Source organism: Aotus nancymaae, unplaced genomic scaffold (assembly GCF_030222135.1).
Source record: "Aotus nancymaae isolate 86718 unplaced genomic scaffold, 86718_ANA_hifiasm-v0.15.2.pri h1tg000064l_0, whole genome shotgun sequence".
Classification (NCBI taxonomy): Eukaryota; Metazoa; Chordata; class Mammalia; order Primates; family Aotidae; genus Aotus; species Aotus nancymaae.
The window spans coordinates 3603497-3626675 of NW_026988478.1; the positions used below are offsets into that span (position 1 = coordinate 3603497).

General features: G+C 42.6%; 1 protein-coding gene across 6 annotated transcripts in view; it reads right to left on the minus strand.

The window, feature by feature from the left end:
• The window catches only part of SH3GL3 (SH3 domain containing GRB2 like 3, endophilin A3), a 302580-nt gene that overhangs the window by 26703 nt on the left and 252698 nt on the right, over positions 1 to 23179 (minus strand). For 5 of the 6 annotated variants that reach the window (XM_064366159.1, XM_012449439.2, XM_064366160.1 and 2 more), the window contains exons 3-6: positions 19156 to 19228; positions 17120 to 17263; positions 12554 to 12687; positions 9359 to 9517 (exon numbers count right to left, since the gene is read on the minus strand). In XM_064366159.1, coding sequence (XP_064222229.1) covers positions 9359 to 9517; positions 12554 to 12687; positions 17120 to 17263; positions 19156 to 19228 — 510 coding nt within the window. The remainder of the gene's footprint in view (positions 1 to 9358; positions 9518 to 12553; positions 12688 to 17119; positions 17264 to 19155; positions 19229 to 23179) is intronic. The other variant, XM_012449443.2, reaches the window with a different exon arrangement.

The window sequence follows — 23179 nt, forward strand, 5'->3', positions numbered from 1 at the left end:
GGGCAGGGAGCAACATGTGCTCCTGGGCCAACACTTTCCTGTCCACTCAACATAATTTCTCTGAAACATAGAGCTAAAGGGAATGAACTATAAAGACACTGGCATCTCTGCTTCCCACAAATCATGACATTCATGAAATTAGTGACCAATTTACAACGAATTTTTTTAAGCTGTGTCTTATAAGAAAAACCTGTACGATATGGGACTGTATAATTTGAGGAAGAGCAAACCAAGGAAGGCCTGAGAGCTTTCCTGAGCCCCCACATAACCGAGGGGCTGCTACAGGAAAGAGATTAAGCTTATTTCTGGAAGCCCCAGAGGCAAGCCTCAGAAGGCTGAAGTGACGGGTCTCCCCCAGCATGAATCCAATCAACTCTAGAGCTGGACAGAGACACAAAATCAATCCTACCCTTCCCAGGCTTCCCCAACGGCTGTGCGTCATTTCCACACTTCATTTTTACTCAGCTTTAGAGCAAAGTGTGCTTGCTTATTCATTTATACAATCTCACCCTGCCTAACCAACCATGGACTTGTCAGCCTTCAAAGATCCAAGCTACTTTAATTTGTAGTTGCAAATCCTTAGTTGTCTGTACTTAAATTTTTCTTACCCACTTATACTTTTAAACACAGCTCAATATGCATGTAAGATATACATGGAATTCCATGTGTGCCAAGCTGTGATCAGCATCTGAACAATGAAATCCTGTCGGGTTTCATTTACTTTACCAAGCTCTGTGGCTGGAAAAGCAACAAGCCTAGCCTTAAATTTCCAAAAACCCAATAAACAAAACAAAGACAGCCTGGCCCCTACCAAATCCTAAGGACTTCTCAAATTTCACCTTTGGCTTTTACACGTGCTTTTAAGTAAGTTCAGTGCCATGGCCTAGCACAATCATAGTAGAATTTGCTATAGAAATAATTTTTCTTCCTTACAGTGCTAGAGTGGTGTGCTTGGTAAAATCTATGCCACGCCTCTCTGCCTTTAGTAAAATTTATTTGTCCTATCCTACAACCCACTTTTTAAAATGCCTATGTTTTAGAATTTTTAAAGAAATAGTGAAAGCTAAATGAATATTTCTTGAAACATATTCCAGATTGGGGAATGGGAAGGGGCTGAGGGGGATTACAAGCTATCCTCTCTGCTGTGGCTAAAACACAAGCCGATGTAATCTAGAGATGCATTTGTAACTGCTCATTGAGTGGCTGACTTTGCGAAGGAAATGAATCCTGAAAACCCTTAAACCTTGGGAGACAACGGCAGCACTGCCCAATGCCTGCACCTAGTAGGTGTTCAGGACAAGTCCTGAAGGGGTGGCTACTGGGTTGTAAGTCTGTCTTATTGACAGTGGAGACCTGGCCACGAGTAGACCATTTTCCTCTTGATTCCAGAAAATGTAAGCTTCCAGCTGTCCCCGAGGTCCTGAGCATTGAGCTGTGTGCTGGGGACCATGGGGACCAACACAGTTGGACTCAGCCTCCCAAACCACAACTAGAAATAAATACCTAGAAAGGCAGAACCAAGATAAAGCAACAAACTCAGGCCTAGCAAGAGCCAAAACCTCACCAGAAGGTAAACATTTCTTCCATTGTTGGAATTTTAACAGTCCATCTGTTGAATCAGAGAACGTCACCTGGGATAGAGAGAAAGGCTTAATTCCACTTCTGGGTTGAGACCTGGGCTGCCACTTTGCTGGTGCCATCTTGAGAGCAAAGTATGACCTCACCCATGAAAATGTTCATATGATATATACCAAGGAACTGGATTTCCAGAGAATCTACTCCCTTTTCTGAAAGTGAAGCACGCTAGCTACTACAATGGGCTCATACTCAGCTGATGCTTAAAGTGAGAAACCCATAATGCAAGCAGACTTCCACGTAGATTAGAGGTCAAGGAGGCACAGGCCTTGGTGGATGACAAATGCATGGAGTGAGGGCTGTGAAGCTACCTGGGAGAGTCAGGGAATCATAACCAGAGGGAGCCTGAGGTAGACAGAATCACGGAGCCTGCAAAGATGTCCAAGTCTTAATTCCCCAAACCTACAAATACATTATTTTACATAGCAAAAGGGACCTTGCAGTTATGATTAAGTATCTTAAAATGAGATTATTTTGGAATGTCTGAATGGCTCAACGTAATCACAAGGTCCTTTAAGAGGGAGACAGGAGTGCCAACATCAGAAAAGATGTGACAATGGAAACAGAGGTCAGAATATGTGAAGATGCTATGCCGCTGGCTGTGAAGAGGGAGAAAGCGAAGAATGAGCCAAGAAATGCAGGTGGCCTGTAGAAGCTGGAAAAGGCAAAGAAGCAGCTTCTTCCTCTGGAGCCTCCAGAACAAACGTGGCCCTGCCCATACCTTGATTTTAGGACTCTAGGCTGGAAGACAATAGATGTGTGTTGCTTTAAGCTACACTGTTTGTGGTCATTTGTTATGGCTCCAATAGGAAACTGATATAGAGCTGCTTTAGCCCATCCTCTAACTATGCAAAAACCTAGCAATGAGATTAGTGCTGGCCAGGGTCCCCCATTCATAGTGACGGGAGCTGTTGCCTGGAGACACATAGGAACCAAGCTCATGGGGCAATGGGCCCATGTGGCTGGGCCTGGGGACTTCATTGCTGACTTGGCTGTACCCCAGGGCCCCTCACTCTCTTCTGAGGGGTAACACCAAGGAATGAACTCAATTTCTCTCCCATGACAGACTGTGCACAATGCACAATCCACAAGTGACACACGTGTGTCACCTGTGGATGCATTTCATTCCAAACCTCTTTGGCTGAAAACTAACGGAGGATTAGCAGCATATGAGGCTACTGAGAGTACCTTGATCCTGTAGACGGAAATAGAGAATAGATGTCCCCAACTATAGTGGACTAAGGATACTAGAAGTTTCTAAGAGTTGTGGAAACCCTATGGACTCTTGCATAAGATCTGAGCCATTAGCCCGGCCTTGTGGGCCAACTGCAAAGGACTCAGGCTGTACCCAAAGGAAGAATGGCTCAAAGGACTCCGTATTGTAACAAAGACTGTCTTAGGTCAACTCTCCAAGAGGACTGTGGAAACTGGGGTAGCTAAGAAGCAGGGCTGGAAACCTTCCTCCTCTGACCCTTTAGCAATCACTTACCAGGGGACTTGGTGAGCAGCTGGGTGAGTAAGCAGAGAGTGGCACACCCTGAAGCCCATGGCGAGGCCAGGGAGAGAACTGGGATGTGAGCAGCTGACGCCTGTCCCGACCTGGGGCCTGCAAGTGTGTTTGGCATACATGAATAAAAAAACGTACATCTTTGAAAGATGGCAAGCCATTCTCTCACAACTGAAAAGGTGCATTTCCAATAGAGGTCATCTTCAATTTACATTGTGATAATACCAGTGATTTCTTGCTCTATCATATCAAAGACCTCTGCTCTTTTTGGATTCCTCAGAGAAGCTATGGAAAATTTCTCATGAATTTTACAGTCTGGTCATAAACAGATGCCTTTTCCAATGGGGCAAAAGCCTTTATTCAGAGTTTCTGAGAAAGTTTGTGTAAGGCAATTAAATTAATAACATGGATAATAATCCCTTATATTTTTACTCTCTACTTTATCCTTCTAAAGAATTTCTCAAATGCAGTTGCCAATTTGCCTGATACCAGTCAGGTGACATGATTTTCCCAGAGGCTTAGCAGAAGCAAGACCAGAAACAGAATTCAGGTATTTCACTCCGTGCTGGGTATGCTTTCCACGAGTTAGTATTTCCAAATGCGTCTTATTCCACATATTACAGTCCCTGAAACATTAGAAATAATATAATAATGTGATGGAATTCTGTGGTCAAAAACATTTGGTAAACTGCCAACTGTATTTTCTCTTAGGAACTGCTTAGAGATTAATCTTTCATACTATCAAATAAAGATTCTGAAAAGTCTTGTGATAAAGAAAACTCTGTTTCATTTTATTTAACCCAGGGTGTCCCAAACTTATTTGACCACAGAGACATTATTAATGCAAAACACACTAACATCCCATGGAATGGATTTTGGAAAATGCTACTCTAGACCAAGGGAAAGACCCCAGGAATCTGGAATATAGTAATTCCACTGGTCTTGGGAACCCATGGATGGGGGGAAGATCCCACAGCTGGGGAATGTATACCCAGAGGGCCAGTACTGCAGGTACCTGGGCTCACTGGGCTGAAATAGGCATCTTCTATGGAATATCTCTGATTTCTGCTAATGTCAAAGAACCTACATTTGCTAATGGTAAGTTGTGAGGAATAAACTGCAAAGACAGAAGAGGGGACAGTGTGTTAACAAGCCTATGGGTGATATACTGTTCCCGAGAAACGACAATGAAGGCTGGTAACCAGCCTGCTGACTTTCCCACGCTTTTCTCCAAGAGGAGGGCTGCCTTGGGTACCTCTCAGAACCCTGCCAGGCCCAGCCTGGCCTGGCAAGAAGTCAGTCACAGGGCTGCCCCTCTTGGATCCCTGGAAAGTAGGAGAACCAAAAGACCTCCTGGCTTGCATCACTGTCTATAGAATAACGACGCTGCTCAGCCTCAGACAAGATGTGAAGAAATGCTCAATGTCTCCATTCCAGCTCCTACTCACAAGACAACCAAAGGCTACAGTGTGGGGCCAAAGTAGACTCTTCTTCGTTCTCCCATTCCCAGTTCTGCCAAAAATAGATGAGAAAATAGATACAACTTCTACCCAGGAATGTTAGAGTGAGCACATCATGTCTCTCTACCTCCCCTTCCTATGGTGATCTATCTGATGAGATTGCGGGGCTGGCACCCACTTGGCCCCAATAACCAGGGTGTCTGGACACTGCTATGAAAGGCAGTAGGGACCTGGCTCTGGGCTCTGGATTTCTCAAGAAAGTGGGTTTGTGAAGTGGCCACAAGATGGTGTGTCATCTGGCTTCGTGGTCCTGCACCCACTCTCCCTGCAGGAGCTCAGGCCTTGTGGGCCAACTGCAAAGATCCAAGGTCTAGACTTGAGGCCAGGAATAGCTCATTGCACTTCTATCGTGGGCCCAGGCCCAGGCCCAAGCTGCCCCTTCCAACATGGCTTCCTAGAGAGCCCTGCTCTCTGGGCAAGGGGCTGGCGTGTGATCCTGTGTGGCTCCCCCGGTTTGTTTCTCTGCTGGGAGAATGCAGAGGTGAGGCTAGATGAATGATCACACCCTGGAAACCCCTGCAAATGGCCTGTTGGCCAGAAAACCCTGGGAACCATTGCGTCTGGAGATCCAGGAAAGACCAAGTCTGTGAATCCAGTCAGGGCTCTCCTCATATCAGTCAGAGCTTTGGCAAACAATTTCTTCTGAAGCATTCCCTAGTGAAGCTTTTATTGTGTCTTAGCCAGGACAACAAGACATGAGGGCTGGAGGAGGCACCAGCTCTTCCCCCAGAGTGAGATTTTGGTCTCTGAATTGTCAGTGCCAGACAGAAATGGGCAGGTAGCACCAGAGCACCAAGAACACCCATCACAGAGGGTTTCCCTTCATTCACCTTTCTCTGCTTCTTCGCTTTCTCTTTGGAGCGAATGCTTCTAGGTCCTCTCTCCAGCCCCTCCTCATTCTCCTCCCATAGATGAGGCTGGGGGTGCTCCCAAGTTAGTAGGATGGGTTGCTCTGCTGCAGTCACTGGCTCTGCAGGGTTGGGGCTGGCAAGGCTCCCCTTCATCCAGTTTCAGCATCTCAGGCTGTGTCTGGGTGCTGAGGCAGGCTGGCTCTCCACTAGAGCTGGCTGTCATCCACCAAGGGAGCAAGGAGGAGAAAGTGTCATCAGGACTTTAGGCCCAGGCCATGTCCTTCAGCACAGTGGACCAGAAGGTCTGTATTTTACAATTTTCAGGTGTTCTCATCAGTTAAGGAGCTGTCCCTTGATTCCAATATGGCTTTTGTGTCACTTCCTCCATTGGTCAGAACCCAAAGGGTGAATGGCTGTGACTGACATCCCCAAACTTCCAACCTCAGTAACATAAGCATGTCCCACTTGTGTCTGGAGGAAGCGTCAGGGCCTCCACTGCCTGCCATCAGACTTCCCTTGTAGCCACTCATTTGACAGTTTATGTACCTTGTCTCCAGTGGGTACCAGATCAGGTGGAAGCACCGTCCAATCCATCAGGCAGCAGCAGCCGAAGACCCACTGTGTTTGACATGGCAATTAGAACAGGTCCCAGCCATCTTTAGTTTCTGCCAGGAAATCCAGCCCTCCCCAGCTATCCTGAAGCACAGCTTGTCATGCAGGGCTTCCCCATCAGGAAAGGAAGAAACATGGCCACAAGAGGTTGAGTGACCAAGGTTGGACATGCAGGTGGTGACTCAGAGGGAGCAGGAACCAGAGTCCCATGGGCTGCAGAACCACCAGCTCTGGCCTGGTTGTTGAAGATGGACCAAACACAGGGCCAAGGGTTCAAGGTATGCCCCAACCACCATGTATTGGCATTTTTTCTTTCTCCAAACAAGTCACATTCTCTGTTTGTCCCCAAGCACCAGGCAGTATCAGCATTGGCATGTCAGGTCCAAGGAGTGACCCGGAGATTTTTCTCTACCTGGCCTGGTCAACAGGAGAGGACGTTCAGACCACCTGGCTATGGCACAGACACACTGACATGGAAAAGGATGAGGTGCTGCCCTCTGATCTAACTGCTATTGATCCCAAGCAGAGTGAAGATGGGCTTCTGAAGCCTACATAATTATTTGAGTCTCCTCAACTATTAACCTGGGTAGGAGAAAAGGTAAACACAAGTGCGCCATGATAGGGACCATTATCATGGGGCGGCAGTGAATGGTAGCTCTTGTCACTGCCATCATCACCACCGCTGTCTTTATCACCATCACCACCATTACTGCAAGAACCAGCAACCACAGCACACCTAGTAGCCACTGCAGCTACACACAGCAGGAGGTGGGGGAGGGAGGATGGGAAGAACCTAGTTCCCAGGCAGCCTGGGCAGCCCCCCTCTGTTTCATAACATTGGTCTCCTCCCACCTCAATAGCAGAAGTAGAAGCCAGAGAACCCCTCCCTGTGAAGGTGAAAACCCCAGGATCCAGGCTGAGGAAGCAGCCTCGACTCCTCAGAGCTGAACAGGGGAAACCTCCACTTGCCCACAGGCCAACTTCCCACGGGAAGCCTTGGAGGAAACACTGCAACCAGGTGGGGCAAGGCCAGCACCAGGGTCCCTGAGGAGCTTGGGCTAGGAACCAGCTCTTACTTCTGCCGGCACAGGGTGGGAGGGCTTAGCCCATTTATGACAGGCAGAATACATTTCACTGTCAAAACACAGACAAATGACTGAGCTGTTATAATGAAGGGATCCTTTTTGACTTTAGACTGATACTAAGGGGAAAGCTGAGGTCTCTTGGGTCAACTGCAAGGCTGGCATGGCTGACACAGGCTTCCCTCACGAGGACTTTGCAAAAACTCATCATCGTGGTTCCCACATGAAGGTAATGAATGGAACAAATCAGTCAGATGGCACATCTGACACACAAGACACAATCTCAGAGTTTAAACCACGAATGGGCCCAGAGCCAGCAGGGCAACATTCCCTGTGGCCCCACAAGGAGTATCTGATACATGTCACACTTCAAATACATTTTCTAAAGACTTCAAAACAATATGGCAATCTGAAACAAAACAAAATGGCTGTTGCTTAGGGACAATTTCAAGAGAAAATTTATATATTTAAAGAAAAACAGAGATACCAAACTGCCACACCTATTTCTCAAAAAAAAGTAAAAAAAAGAAAAAAAAATTAAAAGGAATAACATAGTAGAGTGTACTTTTCAGGCCTCAGTGGTTTAATGAGCATGGGAAATTTCAAATTGGCATTTCCAGTTGGGAAGGATGAATGTCTTGTCAGTATTGGACATAATCCCTTCACACATCCACACGTCACCACGGTAAATAAATGGTGGTCAATGCATTTTGTTTGACTTGACTCAAAAGATGTAAGACCTCAGTGTACCTTTGAATCAATTGTTATAAGTACAACATGGTCTTGAGGATAAATAAACCTCCTGACTTGTTCCCACAGGTTTAAAAGCTTAACAATTAGGACCCAAGCTAAAGCTGGGGCTGAGACGGCTCCTGGCATCGCTCAGCCCAGGCTGAGGCAGAGGCTAAGGAGGGAGGCAGGTGGCCGACACCTCTTTCACTCAGGCAGTCACAGTGCCAATGGCCCCTTCAACCCAAGGCCAAGCAGGGAGGCCACCCCCACCTGTGTGTTGCCTGGTCAAGAGTCACCAGGCCTCCTTAATTCCATTTCACTTGACTTTACTTAAACAAATCAAATCAAAGCAAGTGACAGGAACCACAATACAATAGAAGACTGGCATTTCTGAGGGATAAAACCTGAGATCTTCACAATTCCCAGGCCCACAAGCACCACTATGGAACAGCTGAAAAATTTAGGTCCTGCTTTTGTGTCTTGAACGTGCGCTATGACAGGTAAAGGCGTCAGAGAGCTGGGGATGACAGCTGCTCTCCCTTAAACATCTCCCTTGTCAACTGCTTTTCAGTCTTAGCAAAATGGCAAATTACCACATGATCTGGACTTTTCATTCTCCTGTGAAACCACAAATGCTATGGCCTCACATTCAAAAGGCAGTCTAATTTGCAATCTTCAGAGACAACCTCTGAAGCAATCCTGGGATAAATAGGACTCCTCAAGATTTAAGATATGAGTCAGGGGCTGGGTGTAGTGGCTCACGCCTATAATCCCAGCACTTTCGAGGCTGAGGCGGGTAGCTGGCTTGAACCCAAGAGTTCATGACCAGCTTGGGCAACAGGGTGAAACCCCCATCTTGACAAAAAATTATCCTGGTTTGGTGGCATGCATGTGGTCCCAGCTACTCAGGAGGCTGAGGTGGGAGGATCACTTGAGCCTGTGAGGTCAAGGCTGCAGTGAGTCACAATCATGCCACTGCACTCCAGCCTGGGCAACAGAGTGAGACTCCGCCTCCAAAAAAAGATGTCAGCAAGGCTTGTTGGATGTCTGAAACAATCTCTGGTAGGAGATAGGAGAAAATTCTGGAAACCTGCATAACAACCAAGGTTTTAGAGCAAGTTTGTCCAACCTGTGGCCCACAAGCCGCATGTGGCCAGGACGGCTTTGAATGTTGCCCAACACAAATTTGTAAACTTTCTTAAAAACAGTGAGAGTTTTTTGCAATTTATTTTAAGCTCATTAGCTATTGTTAGTGTATTTTATGTCTGGCCCAAGACAATTCTTCTTCCAGTATGGCCCAGGGAAACCAAAAGATTGGGCATCCCTGCTTTAGAGCTTTTCAACACGCGCAGATCATAGTCATATATTCAATGTTTTATTCATTTACATTAATGTCTTCTGTTTGATTTAAATACTTACATCATTTTCTAAAAAGTTAAACATGCTTCTTTCAGCCAACTCCTTTGACTCTTCAAATTTTTCTACCGCTTGTCTGACTTCTTCATCTGGTATCTTACCTACTCTTTTCTTTTTATAATCGTAATCCAGGCGGCGGCCTTCCAGCTTTTTCAGGTGGTGCTAAAGAAAGAGAAAGGAGTCCCTCAGAGGGCACTACGTTCAAAACCTGGCACAAAAAATTACTTCTATGAAAGTGGTCATTGCTTTCTCTCGGCCTAGATTCCAGAGGGCAGGAACCTACCTTACACTGCTGTTGGGAGCATCCCAGCACCTGATGGAGGCTCCCCTCACTTCAGGTGCTCAAAGAATATTTGTGGAATGAAGGAATGAATGGACAGATCAGTGATAGAATGAGTGTCTGTATGGCACATAAAGATGCTCAGATCCATGCTCAGATATTATTTTCCAATGTTCTTTATACGATCCCTCACTTCAGCCTTCTTAATGTCCAGGTAATTTCTAACCAGGTTAACCAAGCAAAACAAGTAGGAACATTTATTTTGGCACTATTGTCAACTCCTGACTAAGTAGTAAGTAGACTATAAAAACACAAATTTCTACTGATCCATTAATGTTCTAAGGGACTCCATAAAGTTCTCAAACAATCATAAGTTGCATAAAACGCTGTTAATGAATACAAAGGAGAGATATTACTCACAGACAACCTCTGAAGTGGTAAAATTTCTAAACAATATTATAACCCCTTTAACAAAATATAAAAGAACTGTCCACTCATGGAACAGGCTGCCTTGTGTAGCAGTAGGTTTCCCATCACAGTTTGTGTCCAAGCAGAGAGACCCCATGTCAGAAACAGTGTAGAGGGGTATAGCTATATAGGACAAGGGAGGGAGAGTCTATGGCTGTAATCCTCGGAAATCAGATACTTGAATCTAAAGTGTATGTGGAAACTGATCATCCCACTGAAGCACAGAGATAACTTGCACTATTCATTTTAGCAGGAAGCACTGATTGTAATTTCTGTGACTTGGTGAAAAGAGCACACGGGACCCAAAGAGTAAGAAGCATCTCTCTCCTATGCTCTGTGACTTTGGGCTGGTCCCTAATCCCTCTGTACCTCTACACAGACACCTGAAAGTCAGCCATGTGTCAAATAAACAGGCTCCTGATCCCTGATTTCTGAGGGACACAGAGCATAGCTAAGACTGTGAAAGGCTTCCTAAACCTTGGACTCTTCGCTTTCCATCATCCACATAATTTAAGTTTAGATGTACAGTTCTACATCAAACAGCAGCTGAGTAACAAGATGGCATTTAGAAAATTATTTTGTTGCATAGGGAACTGCAACATTTCAGAGTAAGTGTATTACACACATTTCACCCACTTACTACTCAGGACCACATATGTGTCTGTGGCTGGCTAGGTGAAGCAGTGCTGACTTTTCATATGACCTTCCTCCATGATGACAGCACAAGAAATGCAACTTGCTAGATTGTCAGCAAAGGAGGCATTTGGGGGAGATGTTTTGGCCTCCCCAGAACCCAGACTATCACTTCTTCTCTAGGATCAGCCATTCAAAAATAATTTATAAAAACATCTCCTATACCCCACCAACATATACACCTACTACATACCCACAAAAATTAAAATTAAAAAATTAAAATAATGTGTGAGCACAAACCACGTGGCAGGCTTGTGGTTACACCAAGGAACAAACCACGATGCCTCACCCCAAGGAGTGGGCCGCCCAACATGAGCAAAAAGTAAGCAAGAGTGCCCATGGCGCAGGGGGCACAGAAGGGGCACCCCATGGAGTCTAGCAAAAGAACAAACAGCTTCCCAAAGGAAAGCATATCTGGGCTGAGGAGTGAGGTGACTCGGCCAGGAGAAGGGGTGAAAGGACAAAGACTGCTCTTGACCCCTGGCATCACATCGCACTCCCTCCTGTCCATTCTCCAGCCTACAGCTAGGGCACCCTTCCTGATCTGCAAACTGTCCTGGCTGCCCACAGGCAGTGGAGTGAAGATGCAGCCCCTCAGCCCTTCACGGCCTGGCCCCTCCTTTCCTCTGTGGCCTTATTGCCACCCCTTCAGCACATGAGCTTCACCCAGCCTCACTGAGTTATTTCCACCTCCCTGGTGACGCTTTGCTTTGTGCTTTCTCCCTATTTGCACACCCCAGTCTCCCAGTCTCACTGAGTTATTTCCAGCTCCCTGGTGACGCTCTGCTTTGTGCTTTCTCCCTATTTGCACACCCCAGACTCCCAGTCTGGAAAGGATGGGCTGGAACAGTGGTTTTTGAACATTAGCATGGCTCCGAATCACCTGGAGGACTTTATAAAACATGAACTTGCTGGGCTTCACCCCCAAGATTTCTGATTCAGGAGGTAAGGGATGGGGCCCAAGAATTTGCATTTCTCACAAGTGATGCTGATGTTGCTGGTCCAGGGACCACATTTTGAGAATCAATAGGTCTGAAGAAGGGAAAACAGGATATGCCCAAGGCCCAAATGGCCTCCAAACTGGCCCAGGCTGCCCTCGGATCATGCTGGAGGGCACCTGGAGGAACATCTTCTGTGCATATCCATAAGAGAGTGCTTGTACCTCCAGAGTAGAAGTCCCTGGTGGTGCAGAAGTCTCGAGGCTGTTTTTGCACATCTACAAAAATGCCACCATGCAAGTGGTATGCAGTTACTTCCAGGTACCTGAAAGTTCCCATGCAAGCCATTTTTAACAGTTTTCCAAATGAAACATTCAATTTCTAGGTATTGATTTTCTTGAGAAGTAATGGAAAATAATGACCACCAGGGCAACACATCAAAACTTGCAACTATGGTATGATTTTGATAATAAAAAAATCAACTACAAAGTTATGCAATTACTTTACGTGATAAATGGTGCAGAACTATGGATTTTTAGGCTGGCTTTGAACTGGCTTCAACTAGATACAGAATTTCCAGCTGGAAGAATAGGGCTTACATCCCGTCCCATTATCCTGCCCTATCTCCAGGGTAGATAGGGCTAATGGATCCTGGCAACTCCTTCCCAGTGAACCCAGGAAAATAAAGCTGAGTTATTTTCACCCTACCTACAAGTATCATAAGATGATTCCCTCAGTGAGTCCCTGTTGAAACGTTCTAATGATTTTAAATATAAACATCACTTTGCAACAGATATATTTATATCCTGGAAGACTTACCCCAATCTCTTTTAAATCTTTATCTTGTAGTAACTGAAGTGGATCAATGAAAGTTTGCTTTACATTAATATCAAGAGAGTCTTTCACCTCAGCCATTAGCTTCATGGATTCACCAACTTCTATCAATGCATTGCCTTGAATAGAAAAGACAAATACAAAAGGTTCTTCGGGAGACTACTCCAGGTTAACAGTGCTATTTATTTCATTCTTTACCAAAAGTCTGGGATGATGGTGTAGCAAGGTCCTTGCTCCAGGGCCTCTGAATCCTGGATCAGAATGAAAAAGAAAAAGCAAGGCTTCCTATTTTCTGTGTTTTCCTCTCTATGTTCTGCACTTCACCACCATAGCAAATACAGCTGAGGCGGGCAGACCGAAGTACTTACCATTTGGGCCACTAGATGGGGATAAAGATCCTTTTTTAAAAACTGGTACTTTGGGAAACTGGCACGGAGGGTTCCTTGGAAGCTCGAGAATAAAATCTCTTTGTAAACAATGAAAGGATTCACTCACGGGACTAAGTGTTAACCAATAAAGATTACAATAGAAATAAACAAAAAACATCTCAGCTTCTAGCTGTGGGATCTTCTCAAGGCTACTCCCTGTATCCTTCTAGAAGGTTCTAAGGCTCCCTGCCCTCTCTTGATGTCAAAGAAAGCCTGCTGATGTCACATGGGACATCCTGTCAGCATGGTGGGGTGGGGGTCTGGTGGTGCACTGGGGCCCAGGCCAGTCCTTCTGGCTTGGGTAGTGACAGGCAGTTTTTCCTGGATTACAGCGTGGTATCTCAGTCCAGTCAATCTGCAGTAATTTGCAAGATTATTGCAAACCAGGTGCCCTCTAGTTCTCTGCACAATGAGGGTTGCAGGGTCTCTGGAAAACATGCCTGGCAAACGCTGTACTAGAATGAACTATTTTCCCTATATTTGGGGTTTTCTAAATTGATCTTGTAAAAAGATGGAGATTGAGGTTGCTCAATTTCCAGGCTTGAAGAAGATCTTAAAGTCCAGCCTACGTCTGACCTTTGAGTTGTTTCCCCCATCAGTTGAGGGCATAGATAATGTATTCCCCTGTAAAACAGAGATGGCAGCCGGACGCGGTGGCTCACATCTGTAATCCCAGCACTTTGGGAGGCTGAGGTGGGCAGGTCATGAAGTCAGGAGTTTGAGCTCAGCCTGACTAACATGCTGAAACACCATTTCTACTAAAAATACAGAACTTAGCCAGGTGTGGTGGTGTGCACCTGTAATCCCAGCTACCAGGGAGGCTGAGGCAGGAGAATCGCTTGATTCTGGGAGGCAGAGGTTGCAGTGAGCTGAGATCGCACCACTGCACTCTAGCCTGGGCGACGGAGCGACACTCAATAAAAAAACAAGATTAAATTAAAAAACCAGAAACATACTAGATAGATAGGACCTTGCAAAACAGAAGTAGGAACCCTGTTATTCTAAACTAAGGCTTCCCCAGGACTCCATTCAGACCCAGTGGTAGCTTCATTCCTCCTTGGAAGCTAAATTTCCTTAACTCAACTCTCCAAAGTGTGTTTCTAAATCATTCCTAAATGAAGACAAAATGTCCCTTCCTAGCCTATGGACTCTTTTCCTGCCCAAATGCTGAGAAATGGTATTGCCTGACCCCCCAACCCAGCCCCTCTGCCACCAGTGCCAGTGCCTCACAATGTTAATGACAGAAATATTTCCATATGTTGGAGACTCCAAAGATGACACTCTGAACAGGGGCCGCCACCTCCCTAAATCTGACATTCCCTTTCCTTGTCCGAGACCGGTGCTGTCAAATTCGACATGGGTCTGGGGCTCAGCTTCCACCCACTGAGGTTTCTGCACTGTAGGAGGTCCCAGTGTGTGGCCCCCCAAAAGAAAACATCCAAAGGCACAGTCTCTTCCTTGGAACAGCAGAAGTCCATCTGTTCCTGATGCCCTGCTGACATCAGTTCTCTTCCTTAACCCGAGTTCCTTTAGGTTGCTGGGCACCTGGGAAGCTACCAAATTGTCTGGCTGTCACCAAGGCCAGGTGCACAGCAGGAGTATCCTTGGATTTCAGGGTCTGCGTGGCAGTCTCACCTGTCCCCTTCACTGATGTGCCTTCAGAGTAAGAAATAGGCCATCTTGTCCCCATTGGCCCTTGAAATGAAAATAAAATTCACATTATACAGCTCTAAGGGTTAATGTTACCCTTTGTCACTAATTAATGTTTGGATGCTTGAATTTAAAAATTTTTTTCAAAGGATATTTTCTCCAATTTCCTAGAATGATTGCTGTGGCCAAATATTTGATTTCTCAACTTCCATCTCCTGCCTTGTTACTACTACATGAATAGCAAATATGCCAAATTCTTTTGGAATACCTAATACATTAAATCAAATTCATCCTCAATTTAATGTATTAATTTAAATGAATCTCAATCAAAATTTAATGACTTTTTTAAATAGTAGGGACTTAAGTTTCACCTGGAAAAATAAAACCAGTAAGTGTGTCTGTGAACTTTTTACAACAAAATACCTAAATTTTTAGTAAAATATATTAAAGTATGTTTTAAAACTTCAATGCTTAAAACAACATGACGCTGAATCAAAACAGGATATAGATCAAGAAACAAAAGAGAAAGACCATAAACAAGCTTAATGTATAAAAATTTAGTCTATAATAAAAGAAACATTTCAAAACATCAGGAGGAAGTTGGACTTTTCCATAAAGTACTGGAACAAGCTATTTATTTGTCAGAAAACAAAATTAGAACCTGATTGCACTATAGCTCCAATAAATGCAGGAGCTTGGAAATTTAAAGTTAAGAAAAGAAAATACAGGATTCAAAAATAAGCATAAATAAACATTTATATCCTTTGCCAGGGAGTGGAATGAAAAAGATTTTCTAAACATGATTCCTAAAAGCTAGAAACCATAAAGGAAGATTAAAGAGCTTCACTAAATAAAAAATAAAAATCTCTCTCCATTGAAATGACCTTGATAAACAAGGTCCAGAGGTAAATGCTTACCTTGGACAAAATTTCATCAACATACAAGACAGTCAATGAGCAAATATCCTGACCATTTAAAGACCTCATGAGACAGGAGGGAAAAAAATTGACCTACTAATGTAAAAGCAGGCTAAGGACACAAACACACAATTCACAAAACCAATGACAAACACACAAAAAAATTCTACCTCACAGGTGATCCAAAGGGGCAATGAGATATCATTTTTATACACCACATTATCAAATGATCAGTTATTTAAAAGTAAACTAGAAAGATAATCCCTGGGGTCAGGAACTGTGTTGAGAAACATACCCTCACTCACTCCTGGCAACAGTGTCAAATGGGTGGAACCCTTCTGAAGGGTGAGCTGCAAATATGCTTTCAAAACCTGAAAAATGAGCATACTCTTGACTCAGGAATTTTATACTAGGCATTTTGTCTAAATTATGTCAAAGAATATTAATTTTGGATATCCCCAAAGATTTACCTATGGAAATGGTTATTGTAAATGCTATGTAAAATGTTTTTACATAAAGAAAAATTTATTTAGTAAATGAGATTGACTGAACAAACTATGACACATGGAATATTATGTAGCCACTAAAAACAATATCATAGAAGATTTTATGATATGGATCATGATATAGTCAGTGTTACCAAAGAGTATATGTACTATGGCCTTATTGTCTTTTTTTTTTTTGGAGACAGAGTCCTGCTCTGTCACCAGATGCCAGGCTGGAGTGCAGTAGTGTGATCTCGGCTCACTGTAACCTCTGTCTCCTGGGTTCAAGCTATTCTCCTGCCCCAGCCTCCCAAGTAGCTGGGACTACAGTTACGTGCCACCATGCCCAGTTAATTTTTGTATTTGAGTAGAGATGGGGTTTCACCATGTTGGCCAAGATGGTCTCGATCTCTTGACCTCGTGATCCACCCGCCTCGGCCTCCCAAAGTGCTGGGATTACAGGTGTGAGCCACCACGCCCCACCTTATTGTCATTTTTAAAAGTACATATGAATACATATAATAAAAATAAACAAGGCATAAAAGATACACAACAGGCCGAGTGCTGTGGCTCACTCCTATAATCCCAGCACTTTGGGAGGCCAAGGTGGGCGATTACTTGAGGTCAGGAGTTCAAAACCAGCCTGGCCATCATGGCGAAACCCTGTCTCTATTAAAAATACAAAAAATTAGCCAGGCATGGTGGCTTGAGCCTGTAATCTCAGCTACTCAGAAGTCTGAGGCACAAGAACTGTTTGAGCCTGGGAGGCGGAGGTTGTAGTCAGCCAAGATCATGCCACTGTACTCCAGCGTGGCAAAAGACCCAGTCTCAAAAAAATAAGATACACAACAGAGTTTAATTAGGCCAATCAGTGGATATGGGATTACAGGTGATGTTAGCATTTTTCTTTATTTTACTTACCTATCTTTTCTAAACCTCCTGCCATTTAACATGTACTACTTTGGTAATGTGGAAAAATAACAAAGGTTGTTAAACTAAAGGGTTTGTGCATAACCTAAAAGCATACTGGAGGAGTTCTCAGCTCCCCCAGGTGATCTCTGAATAACTCACCAAAGGTGGAGTCTTCCCCGAGCTCCTTCCCATATTTCAGCATACAGTCCCCCAGCAAGCCTTCCGTCTGTGGGTATCCCGTGGTCTTCACCTGCCCTCGGATCTTCGACACAGTGTTCAGCATTCCTAGCTTAGCTCTGTATGCTTAAAAACATTGTCATTTGTAATTCTTTAAAGTTACAAGATGGAGTGACAGGTACATAGCATTTAACAAGCGCAGCTGCCAAAACTGAGATCACCTTAAACAAAATGCCAGCGACCCGAGGCCTGAAACGAACATGTGTGAACTATTTAATTTTCCCACGTAATTTTCTAGGTTCTTTACCAGGGTGGGTGCTAAGTGCCCTGTTCCACAGCCATCATGAACCACAGAAATGATGGTGCACATTGCTGACTTCAAATAATAGTGGCCCGGGCTTTTCTGAGCACCACCCCTCAAGTGAGACCCTTTGAAAAGCTTGCAATTGCTAACACGTGAAGTCAGACACTGACCCTGTGTGACACCAACATGCTTTTTCTTTAAATGTAAACAAAAACAGAATTGCCGAGGAGGATGTTTCAAACAACCAACTGATCACTCTCTCGCTCTCTCGCTCTTTCCAAGGACTGATTCAGCCTAATAGTATTCAGAATTATGGGAGGCAGGTGCTGTTGTTTAGGAGGCAGAACCATAGGAAGAGACAGAACCCCCCTACCCCTAGTGAACACTAGCCTTGTGTGGCTGGTCCCAGGTGCAGCTCAGCCCCTGCTCCCTAAGGAGGTGATGGGCATCACTGTCTTACCTTCCTTTACTTTCTCTGACTCAGGCAATGAGTATTTACTCATTGCTGCATTGGACCCTGTGCAACAACACACTTGCTTAGTACTGGGACTCCAGAGACAGCCTTTGCCCTCAAGGAGCTCACAGTCTACTTCCCACTGTCGGAGGGGGATGTGGGATGCAGCAGGAATGTAGGTGAGAGCTATTAAACTGGGTAAGAGGTTGCTAGGGCTGCCTCTTCTCTAGGAATAACTAGAGACCTCTGGCCAGTGGACACTTTTATTGTTGGCCAACACCTCCTTATCCCATCCAAGGGTCAGCTGGTTGAGGGTGGAGTATCTGTCTGACTTCATAGTGTATTCCAGCACCCCAAAAATCCTCTAGTGCAGAGAAAGCACTTATTAGAATATTTGACTGACTGACATATCAGGAAAAGAAATTGGCATGTCTCATTTCAATCACTGATGCAGCCAGGGCATGCTTATGGTTTTCAAAGCTATTATCATCAATGCAATTGTAATGAACCTGCCTGGATACATCTGATAAAATTTATATTCTTAAATTTTTACTTTCTCAATTTTCAAATGGTTAGGTTTGTGCTGATTCCTACAGCCAAGGGAATCACAGGAACTCCATGCAAATAATAAATTTCTAAAAAGGAAAGTCGGTTTCAGAAATCTACAGAACTCAAGGCTTAGGCGCCCTCTACTGGTTCCTATAATTTACAACTTGGGAAAACATCTAAGTCCCCAAGATGCTGTTTGGGGACCTAGAAACCCAGACCTTCTGTGGAGAAGCTAATGTAACACACTGGACGTACACCTCTTTCATAGTCACCACACCTTCTTTCTCCAGCATTTGAGCCATGAAGAGAAAGCCCTTTCGAATTAACATATACTTCTATGTATATGGTACACAAAAGCAGAATTAAAAAAAAAATCATAAAGAGGAAATAAGGGAGTAAGAAAATATTTGCCAAATATTTAGTGGCTTTCTGAAGTAACTCATAAAAAACCTTTGCCCAGCGCTGCCTCGTTGCTATGACCAGAACTCCATTCGGATGATGTCAACTGAAGTTCACAGAAATAGTTGTTCTGTTTCTCATCAGTAGGACTGAATGCAACTACCTTTGGTCACTGGAGACTCAGCTTTAAAAACTGAATTTCATTACTGAGACACAGAGGACATTGTTTCTAGATTATGTCAACTAAACACCAAGTAAACATGGGTTATTAGGGTCTGTAACAGCAAATAAATGAGAATATTTCAACTTTACCTGGATTTGGCTGAAGATATTCAGTGGTTTTTGAAAGAATTTCTGCAACGGCTTTATTGGTAACATCTACTTTCTTAAAAGCAAAATTTTTGAAACATTAGTAAATGACAAACTCAATAAATTCACAGAAGAACAAATGGAGTAATTTTCTTTAATTTAATTCTTATAACACCATTATGATGATTTTATCCAAATGAATGTTTTCAACATTTTTGGGAGAGGCAACATTTTTTCAGTTTTTGATTTTGGGACATCACCTCCTTCCAGTGATGCTGGAGAACATTAATTTACTTTTCCTTTTAACATTAAAATGAATATTAAGGTAATATTTAGAAAATCTACAAAAGTTATTATGCTCCATTAGATTATTAGATATACTTGGAAGTCTCTCAAAGCTAACACTAGACATGAATCAAACTCTCCTTATCTGACAGGTGAACTTGAATTCCTATACTTACATAAGGATGCCATAATAATGATTCATATTGGCAACTAGCTCAGTAATCAACAATAAAAGAATCATAATCATTAATATTATAATACAATAAACATATTCATTTGTGCTATGGTCAGAAGATGTTAACATCAAAGTTTTCCCCAAACTTTCCCTGAAAGTTAACCCTTTCTGGTTAAGACTGACTCTTTCCTTGTGCAAAACCATTCCTGGACTTTCTGGTTGTTAGTTAACCAGAGAGCTAATATGGGAATAGACAATAAAATTAAAATGCAAGTTGCAATAGCTTTATTTATACCATCAGTAGTCCAGGAGAAAATGTAAAGAAAAAGATCTTATTCATAAAAGCAATAAAATGCAATAACAAGGAGTAACTATTATGAGACATTCACAACACCTATTTGAAAAACCACATTCTTAGATGGGAAAACTCAATTTTGGAAAGATATGCATTCTCCCCAAATTAATATGCAAAATTCATTCAAATCCCATCATAATTTCAACTTTTTTATTTTTTGTTACAATTTGGCAAATTGATAGTAAAGTGATTTTTCATACTATATACATGACTAAAAATATCAATCTAAAAAAAAAAAAGACTATAAAATGACTAACATATAAAGAACAGTATTTTGAAATACTGGAGTGGGAAGAAACTTCTAACCAGGACCTGAAACTCAAATGTCTAAATAAAAAGACCAAAATTCTGACTCCATAAAAGCTTAAAAACTGAACAGGAAAAGACACAGTACGTGAAGTTTGACAAAAGTGGCCAACAAAAATATATAAAGACAAAGGGTTAGTATCTATAATATTCAAAATTCCCATTTAAACAAACAAGAAAGAAGGAAAAGGCCGGGCAAGGTGGCACACACCTTTAATCCCAGCACTTTGGGAGACTGAGGTGGGTGGGTCACCTGAGGTCAGAAGTTCAAGACCAGGTTGACCAACATAGTGAAACCTTGTCTCTACAAAAATACAAAAATTAGCCAGCCATGATGGTGGGTGACTGTAATCTCAGCTACTCGAGAGGCTGAGGTGTGAGAAATGCTTGAACCCAGGAGGCGGAGGTTGCAGTGAGCCGAGAATTGTGCCACTGCACTCCAGCCTAGGCAACAGAGCAAGAGGAAAAACACAAGCTGCCTACAAAGATTTGAAAAAATATTCACAACTGTAAATAAAAAGGAGATACTTCACACTCTCCATATTGTTAAAACATTTTTAAAATCAATTATACCCAATATCAGGTATTATATGGGTGTGGAGTAATGGGTCATTTCATACACAACAGGAATGCAAAAGGATACGTTTTTGGAGATCAAGGCAGAAGTTCTTATTAACAGGCATATTAATGAGCCAGCTATTATATTTCTAAGGATTTATCCTTTTAGAAACACATCAGCAAATTGCAGTGAAGGGAAAAACATGTTCGTTAGGCCATTTTATGAAATATGGAAAATGGAAATCAATAGGAGACTGATTGGATAAATTATGAAACATCCAAGTAAAGGAATACTCTTTAATCATAAGGAAAAAAATAAGGAAGATCGATATTCAAAGTACATTGCTAAGGAAGAAAGCAAGTTGCACGGCAATTTATAATACAGATATCATTTTTGTAATTTAGAAAACTATGATCTGGCCAGGGTCACAAGTTTGCAACAAAGCGATCTTGTCCACCCTGAAATGGTATTTGTTCCCCTTAGCTAAATACATTAATTTTGGCTAAATACATTAATTTGGAGCCCCAGGAAAGTTTTAAAAGACAGTACAGAAATGATAAAAAAAAAAAAGGAGTCAAACCTGTACTACTGATACTTGTGTGCTGTGTGTGCAAGTGGGCATGTGTGTGTGCGTTTGGCCTAGTAACAAGTTTTGTGACTTTGAGCTCTCTTTGGTGTGTTCAGCTGTTTGCCAAGATCTTTGAAATATTTAAGAGAATCCAATAACCTAAATGTTTATGTCTTAATTAGAGTTACAAGAAATATAAGGGCTTAGGAAAATGCTGTTATAGATTTGATGTGAAGTTGGAGGGAATCCTACACATTGCCTTTGTGATTATAGTCTGAAACGTCTAAGAGAATTCGCTTAATTATATAACTGGTGGTAAATATTTAAGGATTGAATCTGTTAAGCTTATGGGTTAATTAATGCAACCTCAAATGAAAATTAACTATAAGATTATCATCTTATAGCAAAAGTACTAAATTTGGAAATAAGATTCATAAGTTCAGCTTAAAGCTTAAGAAGAATGAGGATTTTAGATTTACAATGTAACATATTAGATATTAATTAAAACACAACTTAGAGTGTTCCCTTTGATATATACAAACCTTTTGGATACGAAAAGTCACCAGAAAGCTAAGGGTCACCTCGGAATGATGATGATGATGATGATGAGAGGAATTAGAGTGGGGGCATTTTCTACTTCAGATGTTTTTATAACTTTTGAAACAAAGAAGCCCAAGAAACAAATGACCAAAAACTTGCAAGTCCTCACAGGCCCTGGCATGATACAGTACTGGGGCTGCCACCCACTAGCCCAAGCATCAAAGCTAGAAACAAACCCTTTACAAATTGAAGAGTAAACATGTTGGCTAATGTGGACAGTCAAGATGAGCATCAAAAAACAACAACAACAAAACAAACAAAAACTCATGTAGCTTAACAAACAAAATCTCCCTCCTAGAATAACCAGGGACACTATTATGTGTGTGTGTGTGTGTGTGTGTGTGTGTGTTCAAGTCAACAAAATGCTATGCAACTATCTTGCCAAACCATTAAGAAAAACAGAAAAGCAGAGTGGTGAAAATTATTTTTGTGAAGTCAACCTGGTATGGAGGCATCCCAGTTAGTTGTCTGGAATTTCTGTTTAATGCTGGCACCCTGCCCATGAGGAGTCCAAAGCCTCTGCCACTGACTCCCTTAGGCCCAGCCCCTGAGTGAGAGAGCTGCTAGCACCTCTCATTTCTGATATTCTCTTTTAAAAAAAATGCTATCAGTGGGCATATCCTCTTTCTTCTTCCTTATGTAATTTGTGTTTTTCTTTTTTCTCCCTCTTGGTCAAACTTGGTAGAGGTTTGTTGTTTTTCAGGTTTTCAAAACCTGGTTTTATTGTTTCTATCTTTTTGTGGTCGTTTTCTATTTTATTAATCTGTCTTTAATTTAAATTGATTTCTGCCTTCTACCTAGAGTGATTTAATTTGCTATTATTTTCCTAGCTTCTTGGATTGCATGCTTTATTCATTTTCTCCCAACATTTATTTTCTTTAAATACATTTAAAATTTAGCCACATATCACAGGTTTTGACATACAGAATTGCCACTTGTGCCTAAATAATGTCATTTTACTTTCCATTTGCTCTTTAAACTAAGAGTTATTTTTGCATATTTTAAAATTTCCAAAGCTGTACCTTTCCTTGTAATTCTTGTGTTCTATGGTATCACTTTGGAAAATTTATCGAGTTTTTTTTTCTGTAACCTAGTACATAATTCATTACTTTATTTGTTCCAAAGGAATTTGAAAAAAAAATGCACAATATCCATTTGGGGGATGCAGATATTTATATT